This window comes from Macaca fascicularis, chromosome 3 (genome assembly GCF_037993035.2).
Source record: "Macaca fascicularis isolate 582-1 chromosome 3, T2T-MFA8v1.1".
NCBI lineage: Eukaryota > Metazoa > Chordata > Mammalia > Primates > Cercopithecidae > Macaca > Macaca fascicularis.
Genome location: NC_088377.1, coordinates 53,277,044 through 53,304,267, shown reverse-complemented (window position 1 = coordinate 53,304,267; position 27,224 = coordinate 53,277,044). Strand labels below are relative to the sequence as shown.

At 51.3% G+C, this 27,224-nt stretch overlaps 1 protein-coding gene across 10 annotated transcripts in view; it reads right to left on the bottom strand.

Annotated features, from left to right (window-relative positions):
- Positions 1 to 7,682: 7,682 nt before the first annotated feature.
- Positions 7,683 to 27,224, bottom strand: part of CLIP2 (CAP-Gly domain containing linker protein 2) — a 115,066-nt gene continuing 95,524 nt past the window's right edge. For 6 of the 10 annotated variants that reach the window (XM_045389722.3, XM_074034766.1, XM_045389721.2 and 3 more), the window contains 6 exons: positions 26,393 to 26,476; positions 23,363 to 23,519; positions 15,899 to 16,058; positions 12,519 to 12,704; positions 11,848 to 11,910; positions 7,683 to 9,805 (listed from right to left, as the gene is read on the bottom strand). In XM_045389722.3, coding sequence (XP_045245657.2) covers positions 9,794 to 9,805; positions 11,848 to 11,910; positions 12,519 to 12,704; positions 15,899 to 16,058; positions 23,363 to 23,519; positions 26,393 to 26,476 — 662 coding nt within the window. In that variant the 3' untranslated portion in view covers positions 7,683 to 9,793. The remainder of the gene's footprint in view (positions 9,806 to 11,847; positions 11,911 to 12,518; positions 12,705 to 15,898; positions 16,059 to 23,362; positions 23,520 to 26,392; positions 26,477 to 27,224) is intronic. The other 4 variants (XM_074034769.1, XM_045389723.3, XM_074034768.1 and 1 more) reach the window with 1 other exon arrangement.

Genomic DNA, 27,224 nt, shown 5'->3' with positions numbered 1-27,224 from the left:
GGCTGGTCTTGAACTCCTGACCTCAAGCGATCCTTCCACCTCTGCCTCCCAAACTGCTGGGATTATAGACACGAGCCACTGCATCCAGCCTCGCCCACTTTTTGAGAGGCTGATGAAGTGTAAGGGCCTGTCCAAGCTTTTCTCCAGTAATAGGGGCAGGGCAACCCCTACTTGGAGAGGTTTAAGGACAAATTGAGAGAGAAAAATAAAGTTGCTGTTAAGATTATGCCCTGTGAATCCTGCTCAGATCTTTGTCTTTGGCATTCTGCCAATTGTATTTCATATACTGTATGTAGATGTGTATTTCCGTTTATATTTATTTATTCATTCATTTATTTATTTATTTATTTTTGAGATGGAGTCTCTGTCACCCAGGCTGGAGTGCAGTGGCGCAGTCTTGGCTCACTGCAACCTCTACCTCCCGGGTTCAAGCGATTCTCCTGCCTCAGCCTCCCAAGTAGCTGGGATTACAGGTGGTACCACCACATCAGCTAATTTATATATTTTTGGTAAAGATGGGGTTTCACCATATTGGCCAGGCTGGTCTCGAACTCTGACTTCAAGTGATCTGCCTGCCTCTGCCTCCCAAAGTGCTGGGATTACAGGCGTGAGCCACTGCACCTGGCCTGGATTTCTTTTTATTTATAATGTTTGGAGTTCTTTCTTGCTTTCTTTCTTTCTTTCTTTTTTTTTTTTTTTTTTGAGATGGAGTCTCACTTTGTCACCCAGGCTGGAGTGCAATGGCGGGATCTTAGCTCACGACAACCTCCGCCTCCTGGGTTTAAGCGATTCTCCTGCCTCAGCCTCCTGAGTTGCTGGGATTACAGGTTCCCACCACCAACCCTGGCTAATTTTTGTATTTTTAGTAGAGACAGGTTTTCACCATGTTGGCCAGGCTGGTCTTGAACTCCGGACCTCAAGTAATCCGCCTGCCTCGGCCTCCCAAAGTGCTGGGATTACAGGCGTGAGCCACCGTGCCTGGTCTGGAGTTCTTTGTACTTTGTATTCACCTCTTTCATCAATTCTGGAAGTTTCTCAGCTGTTTCCTCTTTAATGCTCTTCTTCAATTCTATTTTCTTTGCCACCTGATTAGACTTTTAATTTTCTTTGGGTCTTATTTATTCAGCAAATATTTGTTGATCATGATTCCAGACACAAGTCTAGGCATTTAGAATATGTAAGCTCCCCATGCGGTTTACATTCTAGATTCTTTTATTTTTAACAGTTTTATTTAGAGACAGGGCTTCACTCTGTTGCCCAGGCTGGAGTGAGGTGGCATGATCATAGCTCGCTGCAACCTCCAATTCCTGGGCTCAAGCGATCCTCCAACCTCAGCTTCCAGAGTAGCTGGGTCTATAGACATATGCCACCATGCCTGGCTAATTAAAAAACAAACAAACAAAAAAACATTTGTTTATAGAGATGGGATCTTGCTATGCTGCCCAGGCTGGTCTGTAACTCCTGTGCTCAAGTGATCATCCCATCTCAGCTTCCCAAAGTGCTGGGATTACAGGTGTGAGCCACTGTGCCCAGCCATCATGCCACCTTTTTTGCATAGCCCACACTAGATAAAGATCATCACCATACCCGGGTTTCTTCTATCCACAATACTTACAATTTTCAAATGTCTGAGATGTCATGTCTTCTAGATTTTCCTGGAATAATATTTTCTTTTTCAAAAAAGGTCTTGTTCTGTCACCAAGGCTGGAGTGCAGTGACATGATCATAACTCACTGCAGCCTGCAATTCCTGCCTCAAGTGATCCTCCTGCCTCAGCCTCTCTAATAGTAGGGACTACAAGTGCACACCACCATGCCCAGCTAATTGTTTTATTTTTTGTAGAGATGGGGTCTCACCATGTTGCACAGGCTGGTCTCAAACTCCTGGGCTTAAGTGATCCTCCCACTTTGACCTCTCAAAGCACTGAGATTACAGGCACAAGCCACTGCACCCACCCCTGGGATAATATTTCATAAAAGGGTGCTTTATCTGGGTATTTTTCACTGTGGGACCTCAAGCAGGGTCTGGGCCATCTTGTCATTTTCTTTTTTCTTTTTTTTTTTTTTTGGAGACACAGTTTCACTCGGTCGCCCAGGCTGGAGTGCAGTGGCAAGAACTCAGCTCACTGCAACCTCGCCCCCCGAGTTCAAGTAATTCTTCTGCCTCAGCCTCCAGAGTAGCTGGGACTACAGATGCGCACCACCACTCCCAGCTAATTTTTGTATTATTAGTAGAGACAGGGTTTCACTATGTTGGCCAGGCTGGTCTCAAACTCCTGACCTCAGGTGATCCACCCGCCTTGGCCTCCCAAAGTGCTGGGATTACAGGTGTGAGCCACCGCGCCCGGCCTTTGGTGTTATTATTAACAAATAATAATTTTTCATACTGGTACACATGTGAAATCATGGCAACTATCATAATGTACGTTTTTCTGTTTGTTTGTTTTTGTTTTTTTTTGAGACAGGGTCTAAGTCTATTGCCCATGCTGGAGTGCAGTGATGAAATCATGGCTCACTGCAGCCTTTAACTCCTGGGCTCAAGCTATCCTCTCCTTTTGGCCTCCCAAAGTGCTGGAATTACAGATGTGTGCCACCATACCTGGCTAGATTTTCCTTTCCTTCTTCCATCTCTCTCTCCTTCCCTCCTCCTTCCTTTCCTCCCTCCCTCATTTTCCTTTTCTCTTTCTTTCTCTCTTCTTTCTCTCCTTCTCTCCTCTCTTTCTTTTAGTCAAGGTCTCACTCTTTTGCCCATGTTGGAGTGCAGTGGTATGATCACGGCTCACTGCAGCCTCAATCTCCCGCACTCAGGTGATCCTCCCATCTCAGCCTCCAAAGTAGCTGGGCATACACCGCAAGCATACGCTACCACATCTGGCTCATTTTTTTTTGAGATGGAGTCTTGCTCTGTCACCCAGGCTTGAGTGCAGTGGTGTGATCTGAGCTCACTGCAACCTCTGCCTCCTGGGTTCTGTCGTGCCTCAGCCTCCCAAGTAGCTGGGATTACAGGCACCCGCCACCATGCCCTGCTAATTTTAAAAAATATTTTTATATAGAGACGAGGTTTCACCATGTTGCCCAGGCTGGTCTCAAACCCCTAAGCTCAAGTGATCCATCTGCCTTGCCCTCCCAAAGTGCTGGGATTATAGGCATGAGCCATGGCGCCTGATCCGGCTAATTTTTAATATTTTGTAGAGATGAGGTCTCACCATGTTGCCCAGACTGGTCTTGAACTCCTGGGTTCAAGCAATCCCCCTGCCTCAGCCTCCCAAAGTGCTGGCATTACAGGCATGAGCCACCATGCCCAGCCTTTTCTTCTTCTAAGTTTCCTTGTTAGTAGGCAAGGATAGACTTTGTTTTTTGTTTTTTTTTTTGAGATGGAATCTCGCTCTGTCGCCAGGCTGGAGTGCAGTGGCACGATCTCGACTTAGGGCAACCTCCGCCTCCTGGGTTCAAGCAATTCTCCTGCCTCAGCCTCCTGAGTAGCTGGAACTACAGGCGCCTGCCACCATGCCCGGCTAATTTTTGTACTTTTAGTAGAGACGAGGTTTCACCATGTTTGCCAGGATGGTCTTGATCTCTTGACCTCGTGATCCTTCCGCCTCCGCCTCCCATAGTGCTGGGATTACAGGCGTGAACCACTGCACCCGGCTTCTTTTTCAAAAAGTATCTTATGAGGTGAAGTGCACATAACGTTAATCATTTTGTAGAGGCACTAGTACATTCACAATGTCATACAGCTACCACCTCTACCATTTCCTTCCTTTTTGTTGTTTTTTACTGTTTCTTGTTCAGGTGAATTCCAGAACATTTTCATCACCCCATAGTCATTATGCAGTTCCTCCCCATTTTCCTTAGCCCTTGGCCTCTGGCAGTCGGCAATCTGCCTGTGTCTCCATGGATTCATCTTTGTGGATATTTCACATAAGTGCAATCATACAGTACGTGACTGTTTGTGTCTCCCTGCTTTCACTTAACAGGATGCTTTGGAGGTATATCCACGTTGTAGCAAATGTCAGTGTTTCACTCCTTTTTTGAGATGGAGTCTCGCTCTGTGGCCCAGGCTGGAGTGCAGTGGCACGATCTCAGCTCCCTGTAACCTCCGCCCCCCAGGTTCAAGCGATTCTCCTGCCTCAGCCTCCTGAGTAGCTGGGATTACAGATGCCTGTCACCATATCTGGTTAATTGTTTTGTATTTTTGGTAGAGATGGGGTTTCACCATGTTGGCCAGTCTCGAACTCTGACCTCAAGAGATCCACCCACCTCAGCCTCCCAAAGTGCTGGGATTACAGGTGTGAGCCACCATGCCTGGCCGTTTCATGCCTTTTCATGGCCAACTAACGTTCCATTATATGGATAGACCACATTTGTTTTATCCATTTGTCTGTTGATTGGACATTTGTCTTATTTCCACTTTTTGCCTATTGCAAATAATGCTGCTATTAACATGTGTGTACACGATTTTCTGTGGAAATGCTTTAATTTATCTTGAGTATATAATTAGGAGTAAAACTTCTGGGTCATATGGTAACTCTGTGTTTTAACATTTTGGGGCTGCGCATGGTGACTCATGCCTGTAATCCCAGCCCTTTGGGAAGGGTGAGGTGGGAGGATTGCTTGAGCCCAGGAATTTACAACCAGCCTGAGCAACATAGTGAGACCCTCGTTTCTAAAAAAAAAAAAGTAAAAAAAGTAAAAAAAAAAGTCTTAAAAAAAAAAAAGTAAAAAAACCATACTTTGAGGAACTGGTGCGGTGGCTCACGCCTGTGATCCCAGCACTTTGGGAGGCCAAGGCGGGTGGATCACTTGAGGTCAGGAGTTCAAGATCAGCCTGGCCAACATGTTGAAACCCTGTCTCTACTAAAAATACAAAAATTAACTGGGTGTGGTGGTGCACACATGTAATCCCAGCAACTCAGGAGGCCGAGGCAGGAGAATCACTTGAACCTGGGAGGCAGAGGTTGTGGTGAGCCAAGATTGCACCTCCAGCCTGTTGCCCAGGCTGTTTTGTTTTGTTTAAGACGGAGTCTTAAAAAACAAAACAAAACATATTTTGAAGAACTGCCAAACTTTTCTGAAGCAGCTGCCCCATTTCACATTCCCACCAGCAATATATGAGAGTTTCAATTTCTCTACATCCTTGTCAACACTTGCTACTGTCTTTTAAAAAGTTTTAGGCATCCCAGTAGGTGTGAAGTGGTATCTCTTTGTGGTTTTGATTTGCATTTCCCTAATGACTCATGTTGTTAAGCATCTTTTCACGTGTTATTGATCATTTGTACATCTTCTTTGGAGCAAGATGTATTTGGATCCTTTGCCCATTTTGATTTTATTTTTTATTTTTAGAGTTGGAGTCTCACTCTGTGATCTGGGCTGGAGTGCAGCCTCATACTCCTGGGCTCAAGCGATCCTTCTGCCTCAGCTTCCCAACTAATTGGGACTACAGGTGCATACCACTAAACCTGGGTAATTTTTTATTTCTTTATTTATTTTTATTATTTATTTATTTGCTTATTTATTGAGATGTAGTCTTGCTCTCTTGCCTAGGCTGGAGTGCAATGGCATGAACTTGGCTCATTGCAACCTCCGTCTCCCAGGTTCAAGCGATTCTCCTGCCTCAGTCTCCCAAGTAGCTGGGATTACAGGCGCGCGCTACCACGCCTGGCTAATTTTTGTATTTTTAGTAGAAACGGGGGTTTTACCATGTTGACCAGGCTGGTCTGGAAGTCCTGACTTCAGGTGATCCACCAACCTCAGCCTTCCAAAGTGCTGGGATTACAGGCAGGAGCTACTGTGCCCGGCTTTTTTTTTTTTTTTTAAAGAGACAACGTTCTTGGTATGCTGCCTAGGCTGGTCTTGAACTCCTGGGCTGAAGTGATCCTCCCGCCTCGGCCTCCCAAAGTGCTGGGATCATAAGCATAAGCCACCTGGCCCAATGTTCGTTTTCTAGTTTGGGTCATTGTACTGCGGTTATGTGGGCTGTTAATGTCAGGGGGAGCTGGGAAAGAATGTATAGGAATGTCACTATTTTTTGCAATTATTCTGTAAGTCTAAAATGATCTCGAAATCAAAGAGTTAAAAAAGAGTTGGACAAGCACAATGGCTCATGCCTGTAATCCTAACACTTTGGGAGGCTGAGGTGAGAGGGTTACTGGAGCCCAGGAGTTGGAGGTTGCAGTGAGCTATGATGGAGACTTTGCCTTCCAGCCTTGGTGACAGAACAAGGCCCTATCTCTAAAAAAACAAAAACAAAACAACAACAACAACAAAAATGGCAGGTGCAGTGGCTCATGCCTATAACATCAGCACTTTGGAAGGCTGAGGCTGGTGGATCACCCAGGAGTTTGAGACCAGCCTGGCCAACATGATGAAACCCGGTCTCTACTAAAAATACAAAAATTAGCCTGGTGTGGTGGTGTATGCCTGTAGTCCCAGCTACTCGGGAGGCTGAGGCACGAGAACCTGGGAGGTAGGAGTTGAATTGAGCTGAGATCACGCCACTGCACTCCAGCCTGGGCAACAGAGTGAAACTCTTGTCTCTACAAAATAATAATAATAATAATTAAACAAAACATATTTTGAGGAACTGACATGGTGGCTCACACCTGTAATCCCAGCACTTTGGGAGGCCGAGGCGGATAGATCATTTGAGGTCAGGAGTTTGAGACCAGCCTGGCCAACATGATGAAATCCCATCTCTACTAAACATATAAAAATTAGCCGGGTGTGGTGGCATGCACCTATAGTCCCAGCTACTTGGGAGGCTGAGGCACAAGAATTGCTGGAACCTGAGAGGCGGAGGTTGAAGTGAGCAGAGATCATGCCGCTGCACTGCCGCCTGGGTGACAGAGCGAAACTCCATCTTGGGGGAAAAAAAAAAGATCCTCGTTCCATCTTCCAGGGAGGGAATCTCCACCTGAAAGCCTATTTTTTTTTTTTTTTTTTTTTTGGAGACAGAGTCTCGCTCTATTGGCAAGCTGGAGTGCAGTGGTGCGATCTCGGCTCACGCAACCTCCACCTTCTGGATTCAAGCAGTTCTCCTGCCTCAGCCTCCCAAGTAGCTGGGACTACAGGCACGCGCCACCACGCCCGGCTAATTTTTGTATTTTTATTAGAGACAGGGTTTCATCATGTTAGCCGGGATGGTCTCGATCTCTTGACCTCGTAATCCACCCGCCTGGGCCTCCCAAAGTGCTGGGATTACAGGGGTGAGCCACCGCGCCCGGCCTTGAAAGCCTATTTGACCACAAAGTTTGCAGCACGCTGTGCTGTTGATCTGATCTCCAGAAAGCCTGCTGCAGGCACCAGAATTTGCCCACTGAAGCTGGAAACCTTATCGGACTCATCACAAGTGTGTGAGCAGATCCATTACTGTTTCTGTTGATTTTTTTTGCAGGCCTATTTATCCCTCCAGCAGGTTCAAATGTGAACCCAGGACCAGCCCTCTCCAGCGGCCTTTCAGGACCTGTCCTCTGCCTGTCCTTGCTAAGGTGTCTCTCCTGGGACAAGGACAGCCCCAGATGTCTTCAGCTCCAGCCTCTCTGAGGCCGTGCCTACCTGGGAAGCAATGAGCTGGCAGAGGGCAGGATCGGGGGCCATCTCCTGGCACCAGGGTGCCCAAGAACAGGGAGAGATCAGGAAGCCAAGGGTCCCCATAGAGAGGAGCAGACGAGACAACTGCAGGGGTCCTGGACCTGTCACAAGCTTTATTGTCCCGAGCACAGACTCGCCACACTTCAACAATTCCACTCTGGGGAGGGGAGGGGCGCAGGAAGGAGCTGGGGAGGGGACATGGCTGAGCCACGCTTGGGCGGCCACACCGGGCAGGCTGAGAGGCCCACGGAGGCAGAAGCTCCCAGGGAAACCGCTTCTTGGACACCCATCACCAGGAGCCCACCTCCGGCGGCTCAGCTTCTCCCAGCGCTCTGCTAGGTGGACCTCTGGCTGTTAGTAGACTAATCGGTGCCCCTGCAGATGGGGCAGAGCTGCCTGATTTTGCTAGAAAGAGCTGTATTTGACCCTCGGTTAGGCCACTAAAGCATCGCTTCTAGACAGCTGTTAATAGAACTGCATGCGAGAGCTACCGAAAGCCAACAGGGACTGGGAGGTGGGCCCGGGGGACCGACTCTGACTCCCCAATGGGCTGCATTTGGGCAGGAACGTGAGCGCCACCTACCTGTAGCAGGTGGTACTCACGAGGGCGACCTGGGCCGTTCCTATGAATTGCACACGTGTCCTGTGCCTTTTGGGAAAGCCGGGACGGGGCATCAGGCTTCTCCTTCTGGTCCCCTGATGGGGGAGGCCTCACAGGAAAACACTCCCTGAGCTGCCGGAGGGTGGGGCAGGGCCCCCTGTGCTGATGCCGGGGTGCAAAGCGGTAAGCAACCTGTCGGTCCTCCAGCGGAGAGGTGGAGGCTGCAGGGCCAAGGCTGGCCTTTTCCACCACGCACAGGCCTGGGATAACTTAACAGGCTTGAGGGGAAGACAGCGGGGGCAGTGAGATTTCTCTTACTCCCAGCCCCTGTTAGGAGATGGGGCTGGAGATGCTCTGTGCAGGTGCCTGGCAAGACCAGGAAGGGATGTTCCATGTGGCACCCACACCCCGAATGCCTGGCTGTGTGTACTCGTGTATGTATACAGCACCTCTAGGCTGCAGGAACACTTGCAGTATCTGTGGGCACAGTCCTGCCAGGCCTGGGTCTCAGTCCCAGAAACCAAATATGTGTCTCTGTGTGGCCTGAGCGTGGTTCACAGCAAACGCCGCCACCCACCCAAACACCGCCACCCACCCACACAGTCATCTGTGCAGATGTGGTCCCTCTGAGTGCGTGTGTGTGTGTGTGTGTGAATGTGGTGTGTACATAAGGACCTGCTTAGATGCATCTGCAGGTGGGTGCAGATGTTTGGAACATCTGGTCAACCCCAGGGGAAACCGTATTACTGACCTTTGACCTGCCTAGAACCTCCACTGTGAGCTGCCTCTGCCCTGGGCTCTGAGTCTGGGTTTGCCCAAGGTCACGGTGGGAGGTGAGGAGAGGGGCTTCCAAACCTTCGTAACACTGCGTCTCTGGCCTTGGTGACATCTTCGGCCAGCAGCTTAGAGGTGTGTGTGTGTTGGTGTTGGTGGGCGGCGGGAGAAAGATCCTGTTCCCCTGCCCTCCGCCCCCACCAACACCTTGAACCTGGGGGCCTCGCTGGGCAGGCAGGCTGGCTGAGGGGAACTGGTACCACTGTTTGAAGAAGGTTCAGAAGGTGGGGACGAGCAGCCCTGGGGACCGCCTTGGCCTGAAAGTGGCTTCGGAAAAGGGGCCCCCACTTGGCTCTTAAAGACTGGACGTTCCCCCTTGGTGCCTGCATGGACAAACTTAGCCCCACCCTGTCCCCCTCCCCACCGCCGGCCCCTCTGGGGAGACCTGAGGGAGAACGGGCAGAAAAAGAGGACAGGGGCGCTAAGATGGTCCTAAGGGCAGCTCCTTCTGGACAGAAGGTCCCGGCCGGATACCCTCTGCCTCCACTGACAAAATCCAGAAGCTGCCGGGCGTCCAGGCCGAAGGTCCCCGGGTCAGGCCGGGGCTGTACCGTTCACACTCTCTGTGGAAGGCTGGGCTTGAGGAAGCGTCCTGGTCTGGCCGGGGATCAGGGTGGGGGATTGTCCGCAGCGGTGAGTACGTTATTGTTACAAACACTGTTTTGTCTCCAAAGTGACAGTCCCGGCTCCTGCCTGGAGGAGGTGCTGCCGGGCAGCCGTGCGGGGCTCTGGTGTGGACTGGACCACTCCACACAGTATCCCCTCAGGGTCAGTGCTTGTCCTAGAGAGAGTAAAGAGCATCATCAGAAAGGGTCTCAGAGAGCCTGGAGGGCCAGGCAGTCAAAGCGGGGTCAGGGAGGAAAGGAGGTGGGGCCAGGTTGGGGAGGAGGGAACACCAGCATAGAGGGAACTGCACGTGCCAAGGCCCTGAGGCAGGAAGTGCCTCCCTGCTGTGTGTTTGGGGCTGAGTGAGACAGCAGGTGGGGTGGAAGGTGCTGATGGGAAGCTGAGGGGAAGAAGCAGGTTTTTTGTTTGTGTGTGTGTTTGTTTTGAGACGGAGTCTTGCTCTGTCACCAGGCTGGAGTGCAGTGGTGTGATCTCAGCTCACTGCAACCTTCTACTTTCTGGTTCAAGCGATTCTCCCAGTTCAAACGATTCTCCTGCTTTGGCCTCCTGAGTAGCTGGGGTAACAGGCACGTGCCACCACACCCGGCTAATTTTTGTATTTTTAGTAGAGACGGGGTTTCACCATGTTGGCCAGGATGGTCTTGATCTCCTGACCTCGTGATCCACCCACCTCGGCCTCCCAAATTGCTGGGGTAGGCATGAGTCACCGTGCCCAGCCAGAAGCAGGTTTTACAAAGAGCCCTGAGTGCCTGTACGGGGCTAGATCAGAGGAAATTAAACTGGAGACTCCAAGTCTCAGTTTTCACATCTATCTTTCTTTTCTTTTATTTCTTTTTTTTTTTTTTTTTTTGAGAGACAGAGTCTCGCTCTGTTGCCCAGGCTGGAGTGCAGTGGCACAATCTCGGCTCACTGCAACCTCCACCTCCTGACTCAGCCTCCGAGTAGCTGGGACTACAGGCATGTGCCACTACACCCAGATGATTTTTTTTTTTTTTTTTTTGTATTTTTAGTAGAGATGGGGTTTCGCTCTGTTGGCCAGGCTGGTCTCGAACTCTTGACCTCAGGTGATCCGCCTGCCTTGGCCTCCCAAAGTGCTGGGATTATAGGCGTGAGCCACTGCGCCCGGCCAGTTTTCACATCTGTGAACTGGGATGACCCCATGTGCCTTGCAGGGTGGCTGAGAAAACAAGGCCAGGAGGACAAAATCGCGCTGACTCCTCTGAGGCTGGCTCTGCCCACACAACCCTGCCTGTGTCTGGAGCTTGGCAGATTCTGTGGCTACGCTGCTCCTGTTTCTAGTGAGCACCTGTGCTCCAGGGGTTCTGCTGTCAGAACTAGGTAGGTTCTCTCTCTCTTTCTGTGTTTTTCTTAGGGACAGGGTCTCACTTTATTACCAAGGTTGGAGCGCAGTGGCGCAATCCTAGCTCACTGCAGCCTCAAACTCTTGGACTTGAGTGATCCTCCTGCCTTAGCCTCCTGAGTAGCTAAGGCTACAGGCGTGCGCCACCACACCCAGTTAATTTTTAAAACTATTATTACTGTTTTTTGAGACAGAGTTTTGTGCTTGTTGCCCAGGCTGGAGTGCAATGGCGCGATCTCGGCTCACTGCAACCTCCACCTCCCACGTTCAAGTGATTCTCCTGCCTCAGCTTCCCGTGTAGCTGGGATTACAGCTGTGTGCCACCCTACCGGGCTAATTTTGTATTTTCAGTAGAGATGGAGTTTCACCATATTGGCCAGGCTGGTCTTAAACTCCTGACCTCAAGTGATCCACTGGCCTCGGCCTCCCAAAGTGTTGGGATTACAGATGAGAGGCACTGTGCCCGGCCTTTATATATATATATATATATATATATTTTTTTTTTTTTTTAGAGAGAGGATCTTGCTATATTGTCCAGGCTGGTCTCAAACTCCTGGGCTCAAGTGATCCTCCTGGCTTGACCAGACAAAGTGCTGGGGTTACAGGCGTGGGCCACTTCGCCCAACCTGTAACTTTTTTAAGAAGGGAAGAAAACAAAAATCAAAAGAGCAGGGTGAATCCAGAATCAAGTTTGCCTGCAACAGCACCCTCCCTGAGTGACTCTATTGTAAAGCTTCTTGCAGAATGCATCTTTGTCTGTAGTGACGTTTCAAGGATTTTCTCTAGAGAGGTCTGCCTGCATGGCAGGGACCTGGGAGGGCTGAGGCGCCCCTCACCTCTTGTTTCTGGGCTTTGTCCTGCTGGTGGATGCCGTTTGCAGAACCGGAATTGCCAATGATCTGGAAGAGTCAGGGGAGACACTGAGCGAGGCAGCAGTTCCCGATTTGCTCGCTAGATGGCGAGGTCTTCCTATGGGACCATCTCAGGTTCCAAATTCCAACCCCTTCAGTCTGGGGCTCCCAGCACCCCCAAAGACCAAGCCTCTAGGGGCAAGGCTGCTTCTCCCTTCTTACTCTAAGCCCCTCAGGGCAAAGCCATGTGCCCCTTGAACTGCGGGTTCCAGAGGGCAGGGCTCCCTCCCCTTTCAGCCAGGGTTCCCAGGACAGAGCCGCCTCCCGCTTCAGACCAGGGTTCCTGGGCCAGGCTGCCTCCCCCTTCAGACCGGGGTTCCTGAGACAGAGCTGCCTCCCCCTTCAGACCGGGGTTCCTGAGACAGAGCTGACTCCCCCTTCAGACCGGGGTTCCTGAGACAGAGCTGCCTCCCCCTTCAGACTGGGATTCCCGGGACACAGCTGCCTCCCCCTTCAGACTGGCATTCCCAGGACAGGGCTGCCTACCTCCTCGGACTACGGTTTTAAAGACAAGCCTGCCTCCCGCTTCAAACAGGGACTCCGAGGACACAGCCCCGTGGCTTGCCTCCTGGTGGGCCCTGCCGGCCGCGGCTCACCTGGGCCTTGTCAGGGCAGCTCCTCATGGCCTCCATCAGCTTCTCCACCTGCTGAGCCTGGTCCAGTGCGTCCCGCAGGGCGTCCTCCGTGCTCATCAGCTGGTGCTGCAGCCGCAGGAGCTCGGGCGCCGAGGACGGGTCGATGAGGGAGTAGCGCCTCTGATCCGACAGGGATTTCTCTTTGTCCTGGAAGTGGCAGGAGAGTGGAAGAGTGCATGAGTGTGTGTGTGTGTGTGTATGCATGTGCACACACGGGTGTGTGTGTGTTGGTGGGGGTCTCGCCTCTAGGCAGGAAAGTCTTCCAGCCTCACTTTGTCTCTAGGTTCCAAGCCTGGGCATCACCCAGAGGATTCTCAGGCCTCTGTGAGGTGCTCCATTGTCTCCAAGTGGGGAACACAGGACCCCCTCCCTCTGGTGTTTTTTTTTTTTTTTTTTTTTTTTTGAGACAGAGTCTCGCTCTGTCGCCCAGGCTGCAGTGCAGTGGCGCGATCTCGGCTCACTGCAAGCTCCGCCTCCTGGGTTCACGCCATTCTCCTGCCTCAGCCTCCCGAGTAGCTGGGACTACAGGCGCCCGCCACCACACTCGGCTAATTTTTTCATATTTTTAGTAGAGGCGGAGTTTCACCATGTTAGCCAGGATGGTCTCAATCTCCTGACCTCGTGATCCGCCCGCCTCGGCCTCCCAAAGTGCTGGGATTACAGGCATGAGCCACGGCGCCCGGCCTTGCCTTTAAAAAAAAAAAAAAAAAAAAAAAAAGGACAGAGACTGGGCATGGTGGCTCATGCCTGTAATCCTAGCACTTTGGGAGGCTGAGGCGGGCGGATCACCTGAGGTCAGGAGTTCGAGACCAGCCCGCCCAACATGGTGAAACCCCGTTTCTACTAAAAGTACAAAAATTAGCCGGGTGTGGTGGCTCACATCTGTAGTCCCAGCTACTCAGGAGGCTGAGGCACGAGAATCACTTGAACCTGGGAGGTGGAGGTTGCAGTGGGCCGAGATCATGCCACTGCACTCCACCCTGGGCGACAGAGTGAGACTTGGTCCCCACCTCTCCTCCCCCGACCCCAAGAAAAAGACTGAGTCTCACTCTACTGTGCAGGCTAGAGTGCAGTGGTGTAATCATAGCTCATTACAGCCTCCAGTGCCTGGGCTCAAGTGATCCTCCCACCTCAGCCTCCCAAGTAGCTGATACTACAGAGCATGCCACCACACTTGGCTAATTTAAAAATTTTTTTTGTAGAGATGGGGACTTGTTATGAGGTCCAGGCTGGTCTTGAACTCCTGACCTCAAGCCATCCTCCCAACTTGGCCTCCCAAAGCGGTGGGATTATAGGCATGAGCCACCGCACCTGGCACCCTTCTTCTTACACTACCCCCACCCAACTGTCTTATAAGGTTCCTCCTCTCCATAGTCACCTCCACCATGGCACCCAGCGCTGTACCTGCCCCAAGGCCTGCCAGCCTCTCTCCTGCACAAACTCCATCCTTCAGCACTGCCCAGTCCCGTCTGCCCTGACCCTCCAAACTTCCTCTCAACAGAACCTCCCTCCTGAAATCAAGAGGCTTCTACCCACCCACCAAGGTTTCCCAAGTTCTCCCATGGACACAGTGCAGGGAGGTGACAAGAGGCTGCCCTGGAGGCAGAGGCCGCCGGTTCCCAAGTAAACTTGACCAAACCGTGCCCTGTGGGCACGAGTCTGAGCTCAGCACTGCCCACTCTTACAAGGCTCTGGGGAAGCCCCTGGGGGGATTCAAGACTCCCCAGTCTGTGCCAACCCCAGGGGCTTATCTTCTATTGAGCCACAGGGACCTCAGAGGGTGCAGCCACCAAAGCCCCGCTAGCCAGATAGGCCAGGACTTGAAGGCCGGCAGGACTCAGTGATCCCCACAGCCACAGTCTGGGTGTGTGACCAGAGTGATGCTCTTTACCCGCGAACGCTGAGGGCCAAGGGCCTGCTCCCGGATATGGGGGGCTGAGGCCCTCCCTCCAGCCTGTGAACCATCCCCTTACCCAGGGCTGGGCCCTGCTCTCCTTCCATCACCTCTGCAGTGGCTGAGCCCAGTGGCTGGGCAGGAGGGTGGTGGGGGGCTTCAGGGCAGCTTTTTCAGACAAGGACCTGTCCTCCTGGACCCCACGCCCTCCATATCGTGACATTGACCAGGCACAGGCCTGTCCTGAGTGCTCATCTCAGGAGGATGGGATGGGGATGGGATGGTTTATTCTTTTTTTTTTTTTTTTTTTTTTGAGACGAAGTCTCACTCTGTCACCCAGGCTGGAGTGCAGTGGTGCAATCTCAGCTCACACCAACCTACGCCTCCTGGGTTCAAGTGATTCTCCTGCCTCAACCTCCCAAGTAGCTGGGATTATAGGTGCGCACCACCATACCTGGCTAATTTTTGTATTTTTAGTAGAGATGGGGTTTCATCACGTTGGCCAAGCTGTCTCGTACTCTTGACCTCAAGTGATCCACCTGCCTCAGCCTCCCAAAGTGCTGGGATTACAGGTGTGAGCCACCAGGCCTGGCCAAGGGATGGGGATGGTCCTGTCCCATGCTACCAGCATCACCTGCCTACCCCAACCCCAGTTTCTGCAGACTCAGTGAAGTCAGCTTCCTATTCATAACAGAAAAGAAATCTCAGACGGGGGTGGTGGCTCACGCCTGTAATCCCAGCACTTTGGGAGACCGAGGCGCGTGAATCACAGGGTCAGGAGTTCAAGACCATCCTGCCTAACATGGTGAAACCCCGTCTGTACTAAAAATACAAAAAAATTAGCCGGGCATGGTGGCGGGCGCCTGTAGTCCCAGCTACTCGGGAAGCTGAGGCAGGAGAATGGCATGAACCCGGGAGGCGGAGCTTACAATGAGCTGAGATTGCGCCATTACACTCCAGCCTGGGTGACAGAGCGAGACTCCATCTCAAAAAAATATAAATAAAATGAAATAAAGAAATCTCAGCCTCCCAGAATCCCAGGCCTGCTGTAGACTTTCAAGTTCTCATCTCCTTCCTGAGACTGATGTGTGAAGCCCCACTGCAGGACCCTGAGCAAGGAACCACTGGCTTGTGGTTGATTACTCCTTTGCATGGGGAGCTCATTACCTGTATTGGCTCATCCTGCCTCTGGATAGGTCAGATACGAAGTTTTCCTTTGCACTCTATCACACAGACTGCCACATAGGCAGCCATGATGTCTGCAAAAGCGGCTAGCCAGAGTCCCTCCACCTGCTTATGGTCCTAGAAGATTTCCAATCCTCACTGTGACTCAGCTGTCCCTGGGGTCATTCCAGGAGGTCTCCAGTCTCTACGGCCTGACAGCAAGGTTATCCCAGCCCCACCTGGACTAGTGCCCCTGCCCTTAGGCCACCCCTACCCCACATACCAGCCCGGTCAGCTTTTCACGGAGGCCCCGGATGTCATCCTTGAGTTTCTGCTCCTTGATCCGCCACTCAGCCTTGTGCACCTCGCGGCTCAGGTCCCTCTCCGGCCCCGGGGAGTGACGATTGGCCTCCAGCAGCAACACCCGCAGTTCGTTCAGGCTCCTGGGGGTGAGACAGGCACAGAACCACTGCACTCAGCCCCGGCTCCTCCAGCTCCACACTGACCAGCTGGTGGGGGACATAGGCTACTAGATGGCATCTGTGCCACGAGGGGCCACAGTAGACACAATTCAACCAAGCCCAAGAGGGGCCAGGATTTGGGGTTGGGATAGTCTTGAGGACTTGACTTTTCCTAGAATACTGTTTAAAGTTGTTCTGGGGGGAGTGCAAAGCACGGTGGCTCACATCTGTAATCCCAGAATTTTGGGAGGCTGAGGTGGGCGGATCATTTGAGTTCAGGAGTTTGAGACAGTCTGGCCAACATGGTGAAACCCCATCTCTACTAAAAATACAAAAATTAGCCAGTGGTCGTGGTGGGAGCCTGTAATCTCAGCTACTTGGGCAACTGAGGCAGGAGAATCACTTGAACCTGGGAGGTGGAGGTTGCAGTGAGCCAAGATCGTGCCACTGCACTCCAGCCTGGGCGACAGAGCAAGACTGTCTCAAAAAAAATAAATAAATAATACTTTTTTTAAAGAAAAGACAATATATTTGTTTAATTAAAACACACACACACACACACACATACACACACACCCACACCCACATAGAACCCCAAAACATTTACCCAATAAATCTCATGAGGCAAGACATTTTATCTTTGTTTTAAAAATAGAGACAGGGTCTTGCTATGTTTCCCAGGCTCATCTCAAACTCCTGGCCTCAAGTGATCCTCCCGCCTTAGCTTCCCAAAGTGCTGGGATTACAGGTATGAGCCACCATCCCTGGCCGGCAAGACATTTTAAATACCTGATGTCAAATAGGTTTTATTTCCCATGTCACCTCTTTTTTTTTTTTTTTTTTTTTTTTTTTTTTGAGACGGAGTCTCGCTCTGTCGCCCAGGCTGGAGTGCAGTGGCCGGATCTCAGCTCACTGCAAGCTCCGCCCCCCGGGTTTACGCCATTCTCCAGCCTCAGCCTCCCGAGTAGCTGGGACTACAGGCGCCCGCCACCTCGCCCGGCTAGTTTTTTGTATTTTTTTAGTAGAGATGGGGTTTCACCATGTTAGCCAGGATAGTCTCGATCTCCTGACCTCGTGATCCGCCCGCCTCGGCCTCCCAAAGTGCTGGGATTACAGGCTTGAGCCACCGCGCCCGGCCCCATGTCACCTCTTAATCAACTGACAGGAGCTACCTGGAGTACTATGATGAGAATGGTTCTGCAGCCACATTTGGGGTCTGCAGGAAATAGTGCAGTGATTGATTGGTAATGCCTGCCATGGGCACAGGCAGGAGCACACACACCCCTGTGCCCCAGCCTTTTCCCTTGCCTGCAACTACTACAGAGGGGAAAACTCCCTTACTAGGTGGCCACAGGTAGAGAACAGAGGAAATCTGCTGGCATGGCTCCCTTACCTTTCCTCTTCCTTCCTGCTATGATGTATGACGTGATGGCTGGACCTTCAGCAGCCACCTTGCAACCATGAGGCAAGGAGTACTCCTAAAGTGTTGGCACTGAGATCTTAAGCTCCTGAACCAACTGCCAGTCACAGCTACCTCCAGATTTCTTGTTATGTAAGAAAAGGAAATCTCTACTAGTTTAATCTGCTGTTTGATGGATGTGACATCACTGTCAACAAAGCATTCCTAGCTGATCTCCCACCTCCATCCTAAGCACTGCAGGAGTGTGGAGGAGCCCACAGTGGCCTGTATCAATCAAGAAAGGCTTCAAGGAAGAGGTGACAATGTGCTAAGCCTTGAAGAGTGGACTGGACTTAGCAAAATGACCAAAAAGAAGGTGTCTCTGGCCGGGCATGGTGGCTCATGCCTGTAATCCCAGCACTTTGGGAGGCTGAGGAGGACAGATCACCTGAGGTCAGGAGTTTGAGACCAGCCTGGCCAACATAGTAAAACTCCGTCTCTACTAAAAATACAAAAATTAGCTGGGTGTGGTAGTGCATGCCTGTAATCCCAGCACTTTGGGAGGCCAAGGCGGGCAGATTACTTGAGGTCAGGAGTCAAGACTAGCCTGTCAACATGGTGAAACCCTGTCTCTACTAAAAATACAAGCCGGGCGTGGTGGCGCATGCCTGTATGCCTGTAATTCCAGCTACTTGGGAGGCTGGGGCAGGAGAATTGCTTGAACCCAGGAGGCAGAGATTGCACTGAGCTAAGATCACGCCACTGCACTCCAGTCTGGGTCACAGAAGAAGACTCCGTCTCAAAAGAAGAAGAAGAAGAAGAAAAAAGGAGGAGGAATCTCATAACTGATGAGAGCTGAAGGATGGAAGGAAGCTGTTGACAGCAGGGAGATGGGCAAGAGGCCAGGCTCTGGGAAAGAGGAAATGTGGCTTCAGATGACAGGGAAAATTCATAGACAACGGATGAAGACTCAAAACTCCAAGAAGTTCTATCGGGACTCAGCGGAGGGGCATCCTGTGGCTGAGACAGGGCAGAAAGCTTCCTCGGAGAAGGTGAGACCAGGCTGGGCACCAAGAATAACTTATCCACTTACGATGGGGGACAGAGGAGGGAAGGCAGCCCTGGAACCCTGGCCAGGGGCCTGGTTGGTTTGTTCCTACTGGAAAAGGCACAAGTGGCATCTGCAGAGGGCGGTGTTGTTCTGGAAAATTAGTAGATTGCCTCATCACATCTGTTTCCCCCCTGGGCAGGGCTACAGTTTCTAGAAAGGTGCTAGATTTGTAGCAAATGTAGCTAGAGCAACTCCTACTCTGTACAGAAGGAAAGGAGATAGCGTTTCTTCTTTTACAAAAGGATGTCTGTGCTTCTAAGAGATTCCTTTAACTTGGGTTGAAGTGCAAATGCTGGGCCCGCGCGGTGGCTCACGCCTGTACTCCCAGCACTTTGGGAGACAGAGGCAGGCAAATCACTAGAGGTTAGGAGTTGGAGACCAGCCTGGCCAACATAGTGAAACCCTGTCCTTACTAAAAATTAGCCGGGCGTGGTGGCGGGCGCCTGTAATCCCAGCTACTTGGGAGGCTGAGGCAGGAGAATCGCTTGAACCCAGGATGTGCAGGTTGTGGTGACCTGAGATCGCGTCACTGCACTCCAGCCTGGGTGACAAAGTAAGACTCCGCCTCAAAAGAAGAAAAAAAAGAAAAGCAAATGCTTACAGGGGCTGGGGGACCCTGTCTAGGAATTGGGAGTAAGAAAAATAATGAAGGGAAAGTGGGGCCTCCCCAGGAGACTCAGGGGGCCCACGCCCATCAGAAGGGGGCAGGGGCTCCCAACTATGATGGGGTGACCGCCATGCTGGAAGTCTGCCCTGTGCTGGCAGGTCTTGTCATTATTTTTTTAATTTTATTTATTATTATTATTTTTCTTTTCTTTTTGAGACGGAGTCTCGCTCTGTCGCCCAGGCTGGAGTGCAGTGGCGCGATCTCGGCTCACTGCAAGCTCCGCCTCCTGGGTTCATGCCATTCTCCTGCCTCAGCCTCCTGAGTAGCTGGGACTACAGGCGCCCGCCACCACGCCCGGCTAGTTTTTTGTATTTTTAGTAGAGACGGGGTTTCACCGTGTTAGCCAGGATGGTCTCCATCTCCTGACCTCGTGATCCGCCTGCCTCGGCCTCCCAAAGTGCTGGAATTACAGGTGTGAGCCACCACGCCCGGCCAATTTATTATTATTATTATTATTATTATTATTATTATTATTATTAAGACAGAGTTTCACTCTTGTTGCCCAGGCTGGAGTGCAATGGCACGACCTTGGCTCACTACAACCTCCACCTCCTAAGTTCAAGCGATTTTCCTGCCTCAAATAGCTGGGATTACAGGCGTGCTTCACCACACCTGGCTAATTTTTGTATTTTTAGTAGATATGGAGTTTCACCATCTTGGCCAGGCTGGTCTCAAACTCCTGACCTCAGGTGATCCACCTGCCTCAGTCTCCCAAAGTGCAGGGATTACAGGCGTGAGCCACCGCACTCGGCCTTTTATTTACTACTTTTTGAGACAGGGTCTCACTCTGTCACCCCGTCTGTGGTGTGATCATGGCTCACTGAGCCTTGACCTCCTGGGCCCAAGTAATCCTACTACTGCAGCCTCCCGAGTAGCTGGGACCACGGGCGTGTGCTCCACGCCCAGCTATTTTTCTTTTCTTTTTTTTTTTTTAGAGATGGGGTCTTGCTATGTTGCCCAGGCTGGTCTTGAACTCCTGAGCTCCAGTGATCCTCCAGTCTCCGCCTCCCAAAGTGCTGGGATTTCAGGTGTGAGCCACCATGCCTGGCCAGATCTTCCCATTTTTTAAGGGAATGTGGAGAAATCTGGAGTTTTTGTAATATCTGATTTTTATTTTATTTAATTAATTAACTTTTTTCTTTTTTTTTTTTTTTTGAGACAGAGTCTCACGCTGTCGCCCAGGCTGGAGTGCAGTGGCACAATCTCAACTCACTGCAACCTCCGCCTCCCAGGTTCAAGTGACTGTCCTGCGTCAGCCTTCTGAGTAGCTGGGACTACAGGTGTGTACCATTATGCCTGGCTAATTTTTGTATTTTTAGTAAAGATGGGGTTTCACCATGTTGACCAGGCTGGTCTCAAGCTCCTGAGCTCAAGTGATCTGCCCGCCTTGGCATCCCAGAGTGCTGGGATTACAGGAGTGAAGCACCATGCCCAGCCTCATCTTCTGATTTTTAAATGTTAGTCTAATTTCTTTTTTTTTTTTTTTTTTTGAGACGGAGTCTCGCTCTGTCACCCAGGCTGGAGTGCAGTGACCGGATCTCAGCTCACTGCAAGCTCCTCCTCTCGGGTTCACGCCATTCTCCTGCCTCCGCCTCCTGAGTAGCTGGGACTACAGGTACCCGCCACTTCGCCCGGCTAGTTTTTTTTGTATTTTTTAGTAGAGACGGGATTTCACCGTGTTAGCCAGGATGGTCTCGATCTCCTGACCTCGTGATCCACCCGTCTTGGTCTCCCAAAGTGCTGGGATTACAGGCTTGAGCCACCGCGCCCAGCCTAGTCTAATTTCTTAAAGGCTCATAGGGACCACACAAACCATGTCTATAGACTGAATCTAGCTCATTGGATGCTAAAGTGTGGTCTGGGGAAATCCCAGTGGATCTCTTAAGACCTTTTCAAGGGATCTATGGCTCAAAACTGTTTTCATAATAATAATAAAGCTATTTTCATTACTTCTCTTCAGAGTATGATAGGTTTTCCCTGGGGCTAGTAGACATACTAACCATGATCTGAAAGGGATATTCAAATACTCCCTTCTTTTCTAACTACGTATCTATGTAAGGTCAGATTTTTAGAACATAGTTCAACCAAAAGCGCAAATTGCAAAGATGGAACATGGAAAAAGATGCAAGAATCTAGTTTCTCTTTTTAAGCCCAATATTCAAGGATTTTGCAAAAATTTAAAATAATGCCACTCTTCCCAGTAAATATTTTTTGTTTTGGAAAATAGTTACTTTTTTTTTTTTTTTGAGATGGAGTCTCACTCTGTCGCCCAGGCTGGAGTGCAATGGCGTAATCTCGGCTCACTGCAAGCTCCGCCTCCCGGGTTCAAGCGATTCTCCTGCCTCAGCCTCCCAAGTAGCTGGGATTACAGGCACACGCCACCATGCCCGGCTAATGTTTTGTATTTTCAGTAGAGACGGGGTTTTGCCATGTTGGGCAGGCTGGTCTTGAACTCCTGACCTCAGGTGATCTGCCCACCTCGACCTCCCAAAGTGCTGGGATTACAGGCGTGAGCCACCCCACCCCGGCCAGAAAATAGTTACTTTTTATCAAAAGCATGCTACTTATGTTACATGCAATTGGCTTATTATTTTATTTTATTTTATTTATTTTTTATTTTTTTATTTTTATTTTTTTTTTTGGAGACAGAGTCTTGCTCTGTCGCCCAGGCTGGGGTGCAGTGGCTGGATCTCAGCTCACTGCAAGCTCCGCCTCCCGGGTTTAGACCATTCTCCTGCCTCAGCCTCCCGAGTAGCTGGGACTACAGGCGCCCGCCACCTCGCCTGGCTAGTTTTTTGTATTTTTAGTAGAGACGGGGTTTCACCGTGTTAGCCAGGATGGTCTCGATCTCCTGACCTCGTGATCCGCCCTGCCACTGCCCAGTCTGGAGTGCAGTAGCCAGACCTTGGCTCACTGCAGCTTCGACTTCCCACCTAAGGTGATCCTCTCACCTCAAGCTCCTGAGTAGCTGGGATTACAGGTGTGTGCTACCATGCCCAGCTAAATTTTGTATTTTGGGTAGAGATGGGGTTTTACCAGGCTGGTCTCCAACTTCTTGGCTCAAGTGATCCTCCTGCCTCAGCCTTCTAAAGTGCTGGGATTACAGGAGTGAGCCACCATGCCCGGCCTCGCTTCTTATTTTAAGATGGATTCATATCTCACAATTTTTCAGTCTTAATTCTAATGTGGTAAATATAGAATAAACAAAAGCTCTTTGGGGATCCTCAATAATTTTTAGGAGTTTAAAGGGGTCCCTGAGACCAAACATTTTGGGAGGCATTAATCTTTTCTTTCTTTCTTTTGTTTAAGAGATAGGGTTTTTTGCTCTATCGCCCCAGCTGGAGTGCAGTGGTGTGACATAGCTCCCTGCAGCCTGGAACTCCTGGGCTCAAGAGATCATCCTGCCTCAGCCTCCCAAGTAGTTAAGACCACTGGTGCAAAACACCAGGCTTGGCAAAAAACAAACAAACAAACAAACAAAAACTTTATTATAATTATTTTTTTGAGATGGAGTCTTGCTCTGTCACCCAGGCTGGAATGCAGTGGCACGATCGCAGCTCACTGCAGCCTCCTCCTCTCGGGTTCAAGGAATTCTCATGCCCTACAGGCACACACCACTACACCCAGCTAATTTATGTATTTTTAGTAGAAACGGGGTTTCACCATTTTGGCCAGGCTGGTCTTAAACCCCTGACCTCAGGTGATCTGGCTGCCATGGCCTCCCAAAGTGCTGGGATTACAGGCATGAGCCACTGCACCCAGCTTAATTTTTTTTTTTTTTAGAGAGATGGGGTCTCACCATGTTGCCCAGGCTGGTCTTGAACTCCTGGGCTCAATTCTCCTGACTCAGGCTCCCAAAGTGCTGGGATTACAGGCATGAGCCACTGTGCCTGGCCCTACTCTTTTCTGCATGCTCTGCTTGGAGAACCGTGTGGCGGCTTTGGAGACTTTGTCGCAGCTTAGAGGAGAACAGGGTGATTGCTGGTGATCAGCCACCCGGCCCACTAGCTTTGCCCCTCTCTGCCCCGAGATAACATGAGCTAATGTCAAGAAGTGGAGCAAAGGCCAGGCACACAGGGAGGACCCAGCCGGCCCCACGGTCGCCTCACCGCTCCTTCCGCAGCAGCTCCTGGCTGATGAGAACCAGCTGGCCCGAGGCATCGTGAGTCTTCCGGGACACAGTCTCCAGCTCCGCCTCCAGGCGCCGCTTCTCCTTCAGGAGGGCGTCCACCTTCTTCTCGCCCGACTTACACTTGCTCTCCAGTGCTGGGGTCAGCCGGCAGGGAAGGGAGGAAGAGGATTGGGAACACGTGAGCTTCTGTCCCATCCAAGGGCAAAGCCCTGGGCAGGATGCTGATTCTCCCAGGGGATGAAGGTGACATATGCCACTGCATAGTTTTGAGGGCTTTTTTTTTTTTTTAGAGATAGGGTCTTGCTCTGTCACCCAGACTGGAGTGCAGTGGCACAATCATAGCTCATTGCAGCCTCCAACTCCTAGGCTCAAGTCATCCTCCTGACTCAGCCTCCTGAGTAGCTGGGACCACAGGAGTGCACCACCATACCTGGCAGAGGTTTTTTTGCAGACAAAGTCTCACTCTGTCACACAGGCTGGAATGCAGTGGTGCAATCTTGGCTCACTACAACTTCCGCCTCCTAGGTTCAAGCAATTTTCCTGCCTCAACCTCCCAAGTAGCTGGGATTACAGCCATGCACCACCACACCTGGCTAATTTTTGTGTATTTATTAGAGATGGGGTTTCGCCATGTTGGCCAGGCTGGTCTTGAACTCCTGCGCTCAAACAATCCACTGGACTCAGCCTCCCAAAGTGCTGGAATTACAGATGTGAGCCACTATGCCCGGTCAAAATTTTTTTTTTTGAGATGGAATCTTGCTGTTGTCGGCCCGGAAGTGCAACGGCACCATCTTGGCTCACTACAACCTCTGCCTCCCGGGTTCCAGCAATTATCCTGCCTCAGCCTCCTGAGTAGCTAAGATTGCAGGCACCCACTACCACGCCTGGCTAATTTTTTTTTTTCCTGACGGAGTCTCATTCTGCCACCAGGCTGGCTGCAGTGGCACAATCTCTACTTACTGCAACACCTACCTCCCAGATTCAAGTGACTCTCCTGCCTCAGCCTCCCGAGTAGCTGGGATTACAGGCATGCGCCACCATGCTCAGCTAATTTTTTTTGTATTTTTAGTAGAGATGGGGTTTCACCATGTTGGCCAGGCTGGTCTCGAACTCCTCACCTCAGGTGATCCACCTGCCTCGGCCTCCCAAAGTGCTGGGATTATAGATGTGAGCCACCATGCCCAGGCCCGGCCAAAATTTGTATGTTTTGTAGAAATGAGGCCTCACCATGTTTCATAGGCTGGTCTCGAACCCCTGGCCTCAAGCAATCCTCCCTCCTCAGTCTCCCAAAGTGCTGGGATTACAGGTATGAGCACTGCGCATGGCCTCCACTGCATAATTTTAAAAGCACCATTGGTCTCAATTGTCCCTACAAGGCAGGTGGCAAGGGGCCTGAGAGAACAGGTACAATAAACAGATCAGTCCTCACCAAGCACAGCAGCCGCTTGGGCTCCTGGTGTGGGAAGCGGGAGCACACATGTGTGTTTATGTTGTCGCCTGGATGAGGAAAAGCTTCACTTTCACCATGACCTTGGAGGAGTCTGAGGTCCACTGACCTTTTTTGGGACCAATTCTGCCTTGTACTGGGGGATGGACAGAAGTGAGGGTGGCAGCCATTTCCGAGAAGGGGGGCTATCTCATGCCCACCACCACTGGCATTCTGATGAACAAGAAGCAGGGCCATGGGCTGGGCGTGGTGGCTCACGCCTGTAATCTCAGCACTTTGGGAGGCCGAGGTGGGCAAATCACAAGGTCAGGAGATCGAGAACATCCTGGCTAACACGGTGAAATCCCGTCTCTACCAAAAACACAAAAAATTAGCCGGGCGTGGTGGCGGGTGCCTGTAGTCCCAGTTACTCAGGAGGCTGAGGCAGGAGAATGGCATGAACCCGGGAGGCAGAGCTTGCAGTGAGCCGAGATGGCGCCACTGCACTCCAGCCTGGGCGACAGAGCGAGACTCCGTCTCAAAAAAAAAAAAAAAAAAAAAAAAAATTAGCCGGGTATGGTGGTGCGTGCCTGTAACCCCAGCTACTCAGGAGGCTGAGGCAGGAGAGTTGCTTGAACCTGGGAAGTGGAGGTTTCAGTGAACTGAGATGCACCACTGCACTCCAGCCTGGGTGACAGAGTGCGACCCTGTCTCAAAAACAAAAACAGAAAAAGAGAGAGGGAGAAACCAGAAAGTCTTCAGGATCAGAAAGAGGGAACCCGGGATAGAATTTCAGGGTGCAGAGAACACAGAGCGGGCTCTGGGGACAGAATCTGGCAGGGAGGCATTATAGGATGGACTGCGTGTGAGCCACTCACTGCTCCCCAGGTACATGTCTGTCTGGTGCAGGTGACCTGGCCCTAGCCCTTTTCTTTCTTTCTTTCTGCTCCTCTCCTCTCCTTTCTCCTCTCCTCTCCTTTCTCCTCTCCTCTCCTTTCTCCTTTCCTCTCCTTCCTTCCTTCCTCCTTTCCCTCCCTCCCTCCCTCCCTCCCTCCCTCCCTCCCTCCCTCCCTCCCTCCCTCCCTCCCTTCCTTCCTTCCTTCCTTCCTTCCTTCCTTCCTTCCTTCCTTCCTTCCTTCCTTCCTTCCTTCCTTCCTTCCTTCCAAAGGAGTCTCACTCTGTTGCCCAGGCTGGAGTGCAGTGGCGCCATCTCGGCTCACTGGGAGCTCCGCCTCCCAGGTTCAAGTGAATCTCCTGCCTCAGCCTCCCGAGTAGCTGGGATTACAGGTGAGAGCCACCACACCCAGCTAATTTTTGTATTTTTAGTAGAGATGGGGTTTCACCATGTTGGCCACGCTGGTCTTGAACTCCTGACCTCAGGTGATCTGCTCGCTTCAGCCTCCCAAAGTGCTGGGATTACAGGCATGAGCCACCACGCCCGGCCAGCCCTTTTCTTCTCAAAGCAGAGTCGGGGAGGGGACCCTGAGCCAGGCACTGACCCACTCCACACTCAATTGGCAACTGAAGTGGCACGGCCCCAGTGAAAGCCCCCCGCATCTGCCCTGCGGGAGGGAGACTTACCACTTACTTGGGCCCTGAGCATCTCCGTCTGGGAGGTCAAGGCTGTCACCTCTTTGTCCCTCTTGTTCAGCTTGTCCTGCAGGCCTAGGGGAGAGAGGAGAGACGAGAAGCATCAATGATCCTGGACCAAAGCAGCAGTGGGCAGGGCTGTGGCTGTCCCATAGGAGCTCTGTGACGGGGTCACACTTGGCCTCCAGGGTCCAAGTTCTTCCTCACTGCAGCCGTCTCGCTGGGTAACCCACCCTGGAGAAGAGGACCTGACACTGGCCGGGCATGGTGGCTCATGCCTGTAATACCAGCATTTTGGGAGGCTGAGGTCGGCGGATCACCTGAGGTCAGGGGTTCAAGACCAACATGGTAAAACCGCGTCTCTACTAAAAATACAGAAATTAGCTGGGCGTGGTGGCAGGTGCCAGTAATACCAGCTATTAGGGAGGCTGAGGCAGGAGAATCGTTTGAATCTGGGAGGCAGAGGATGCAGTGAGCCGAGATAGCGCCATTGCATTCCAGCCTGGACAGAGCAAGACTTGGTTTCAAAAAGAAAAAAAAAAAAAAAAAAAGAGGCCAGGCATGGTGGCTCACGTCTGTAATCCCAGCACTTTGGGAGGCCGAGGTGGGCAGATCACCTGAGGTTGGGAGTTCAAGACCAGCCTGACCAACATGGAGAAACCTCATCTCTACTAAAAATACAAAATTAGCCGGGCATGGTGGCACATGCCTGTAATCCCAGCTACTTGGGAGGCTGGGGCAGGAGAATCGCTTGAACTTGGGAGGCAGAGGTTGCGGTGAGCCGAGATCGCACCATTGCACTCCAGCCTGGACAACAAGAGCG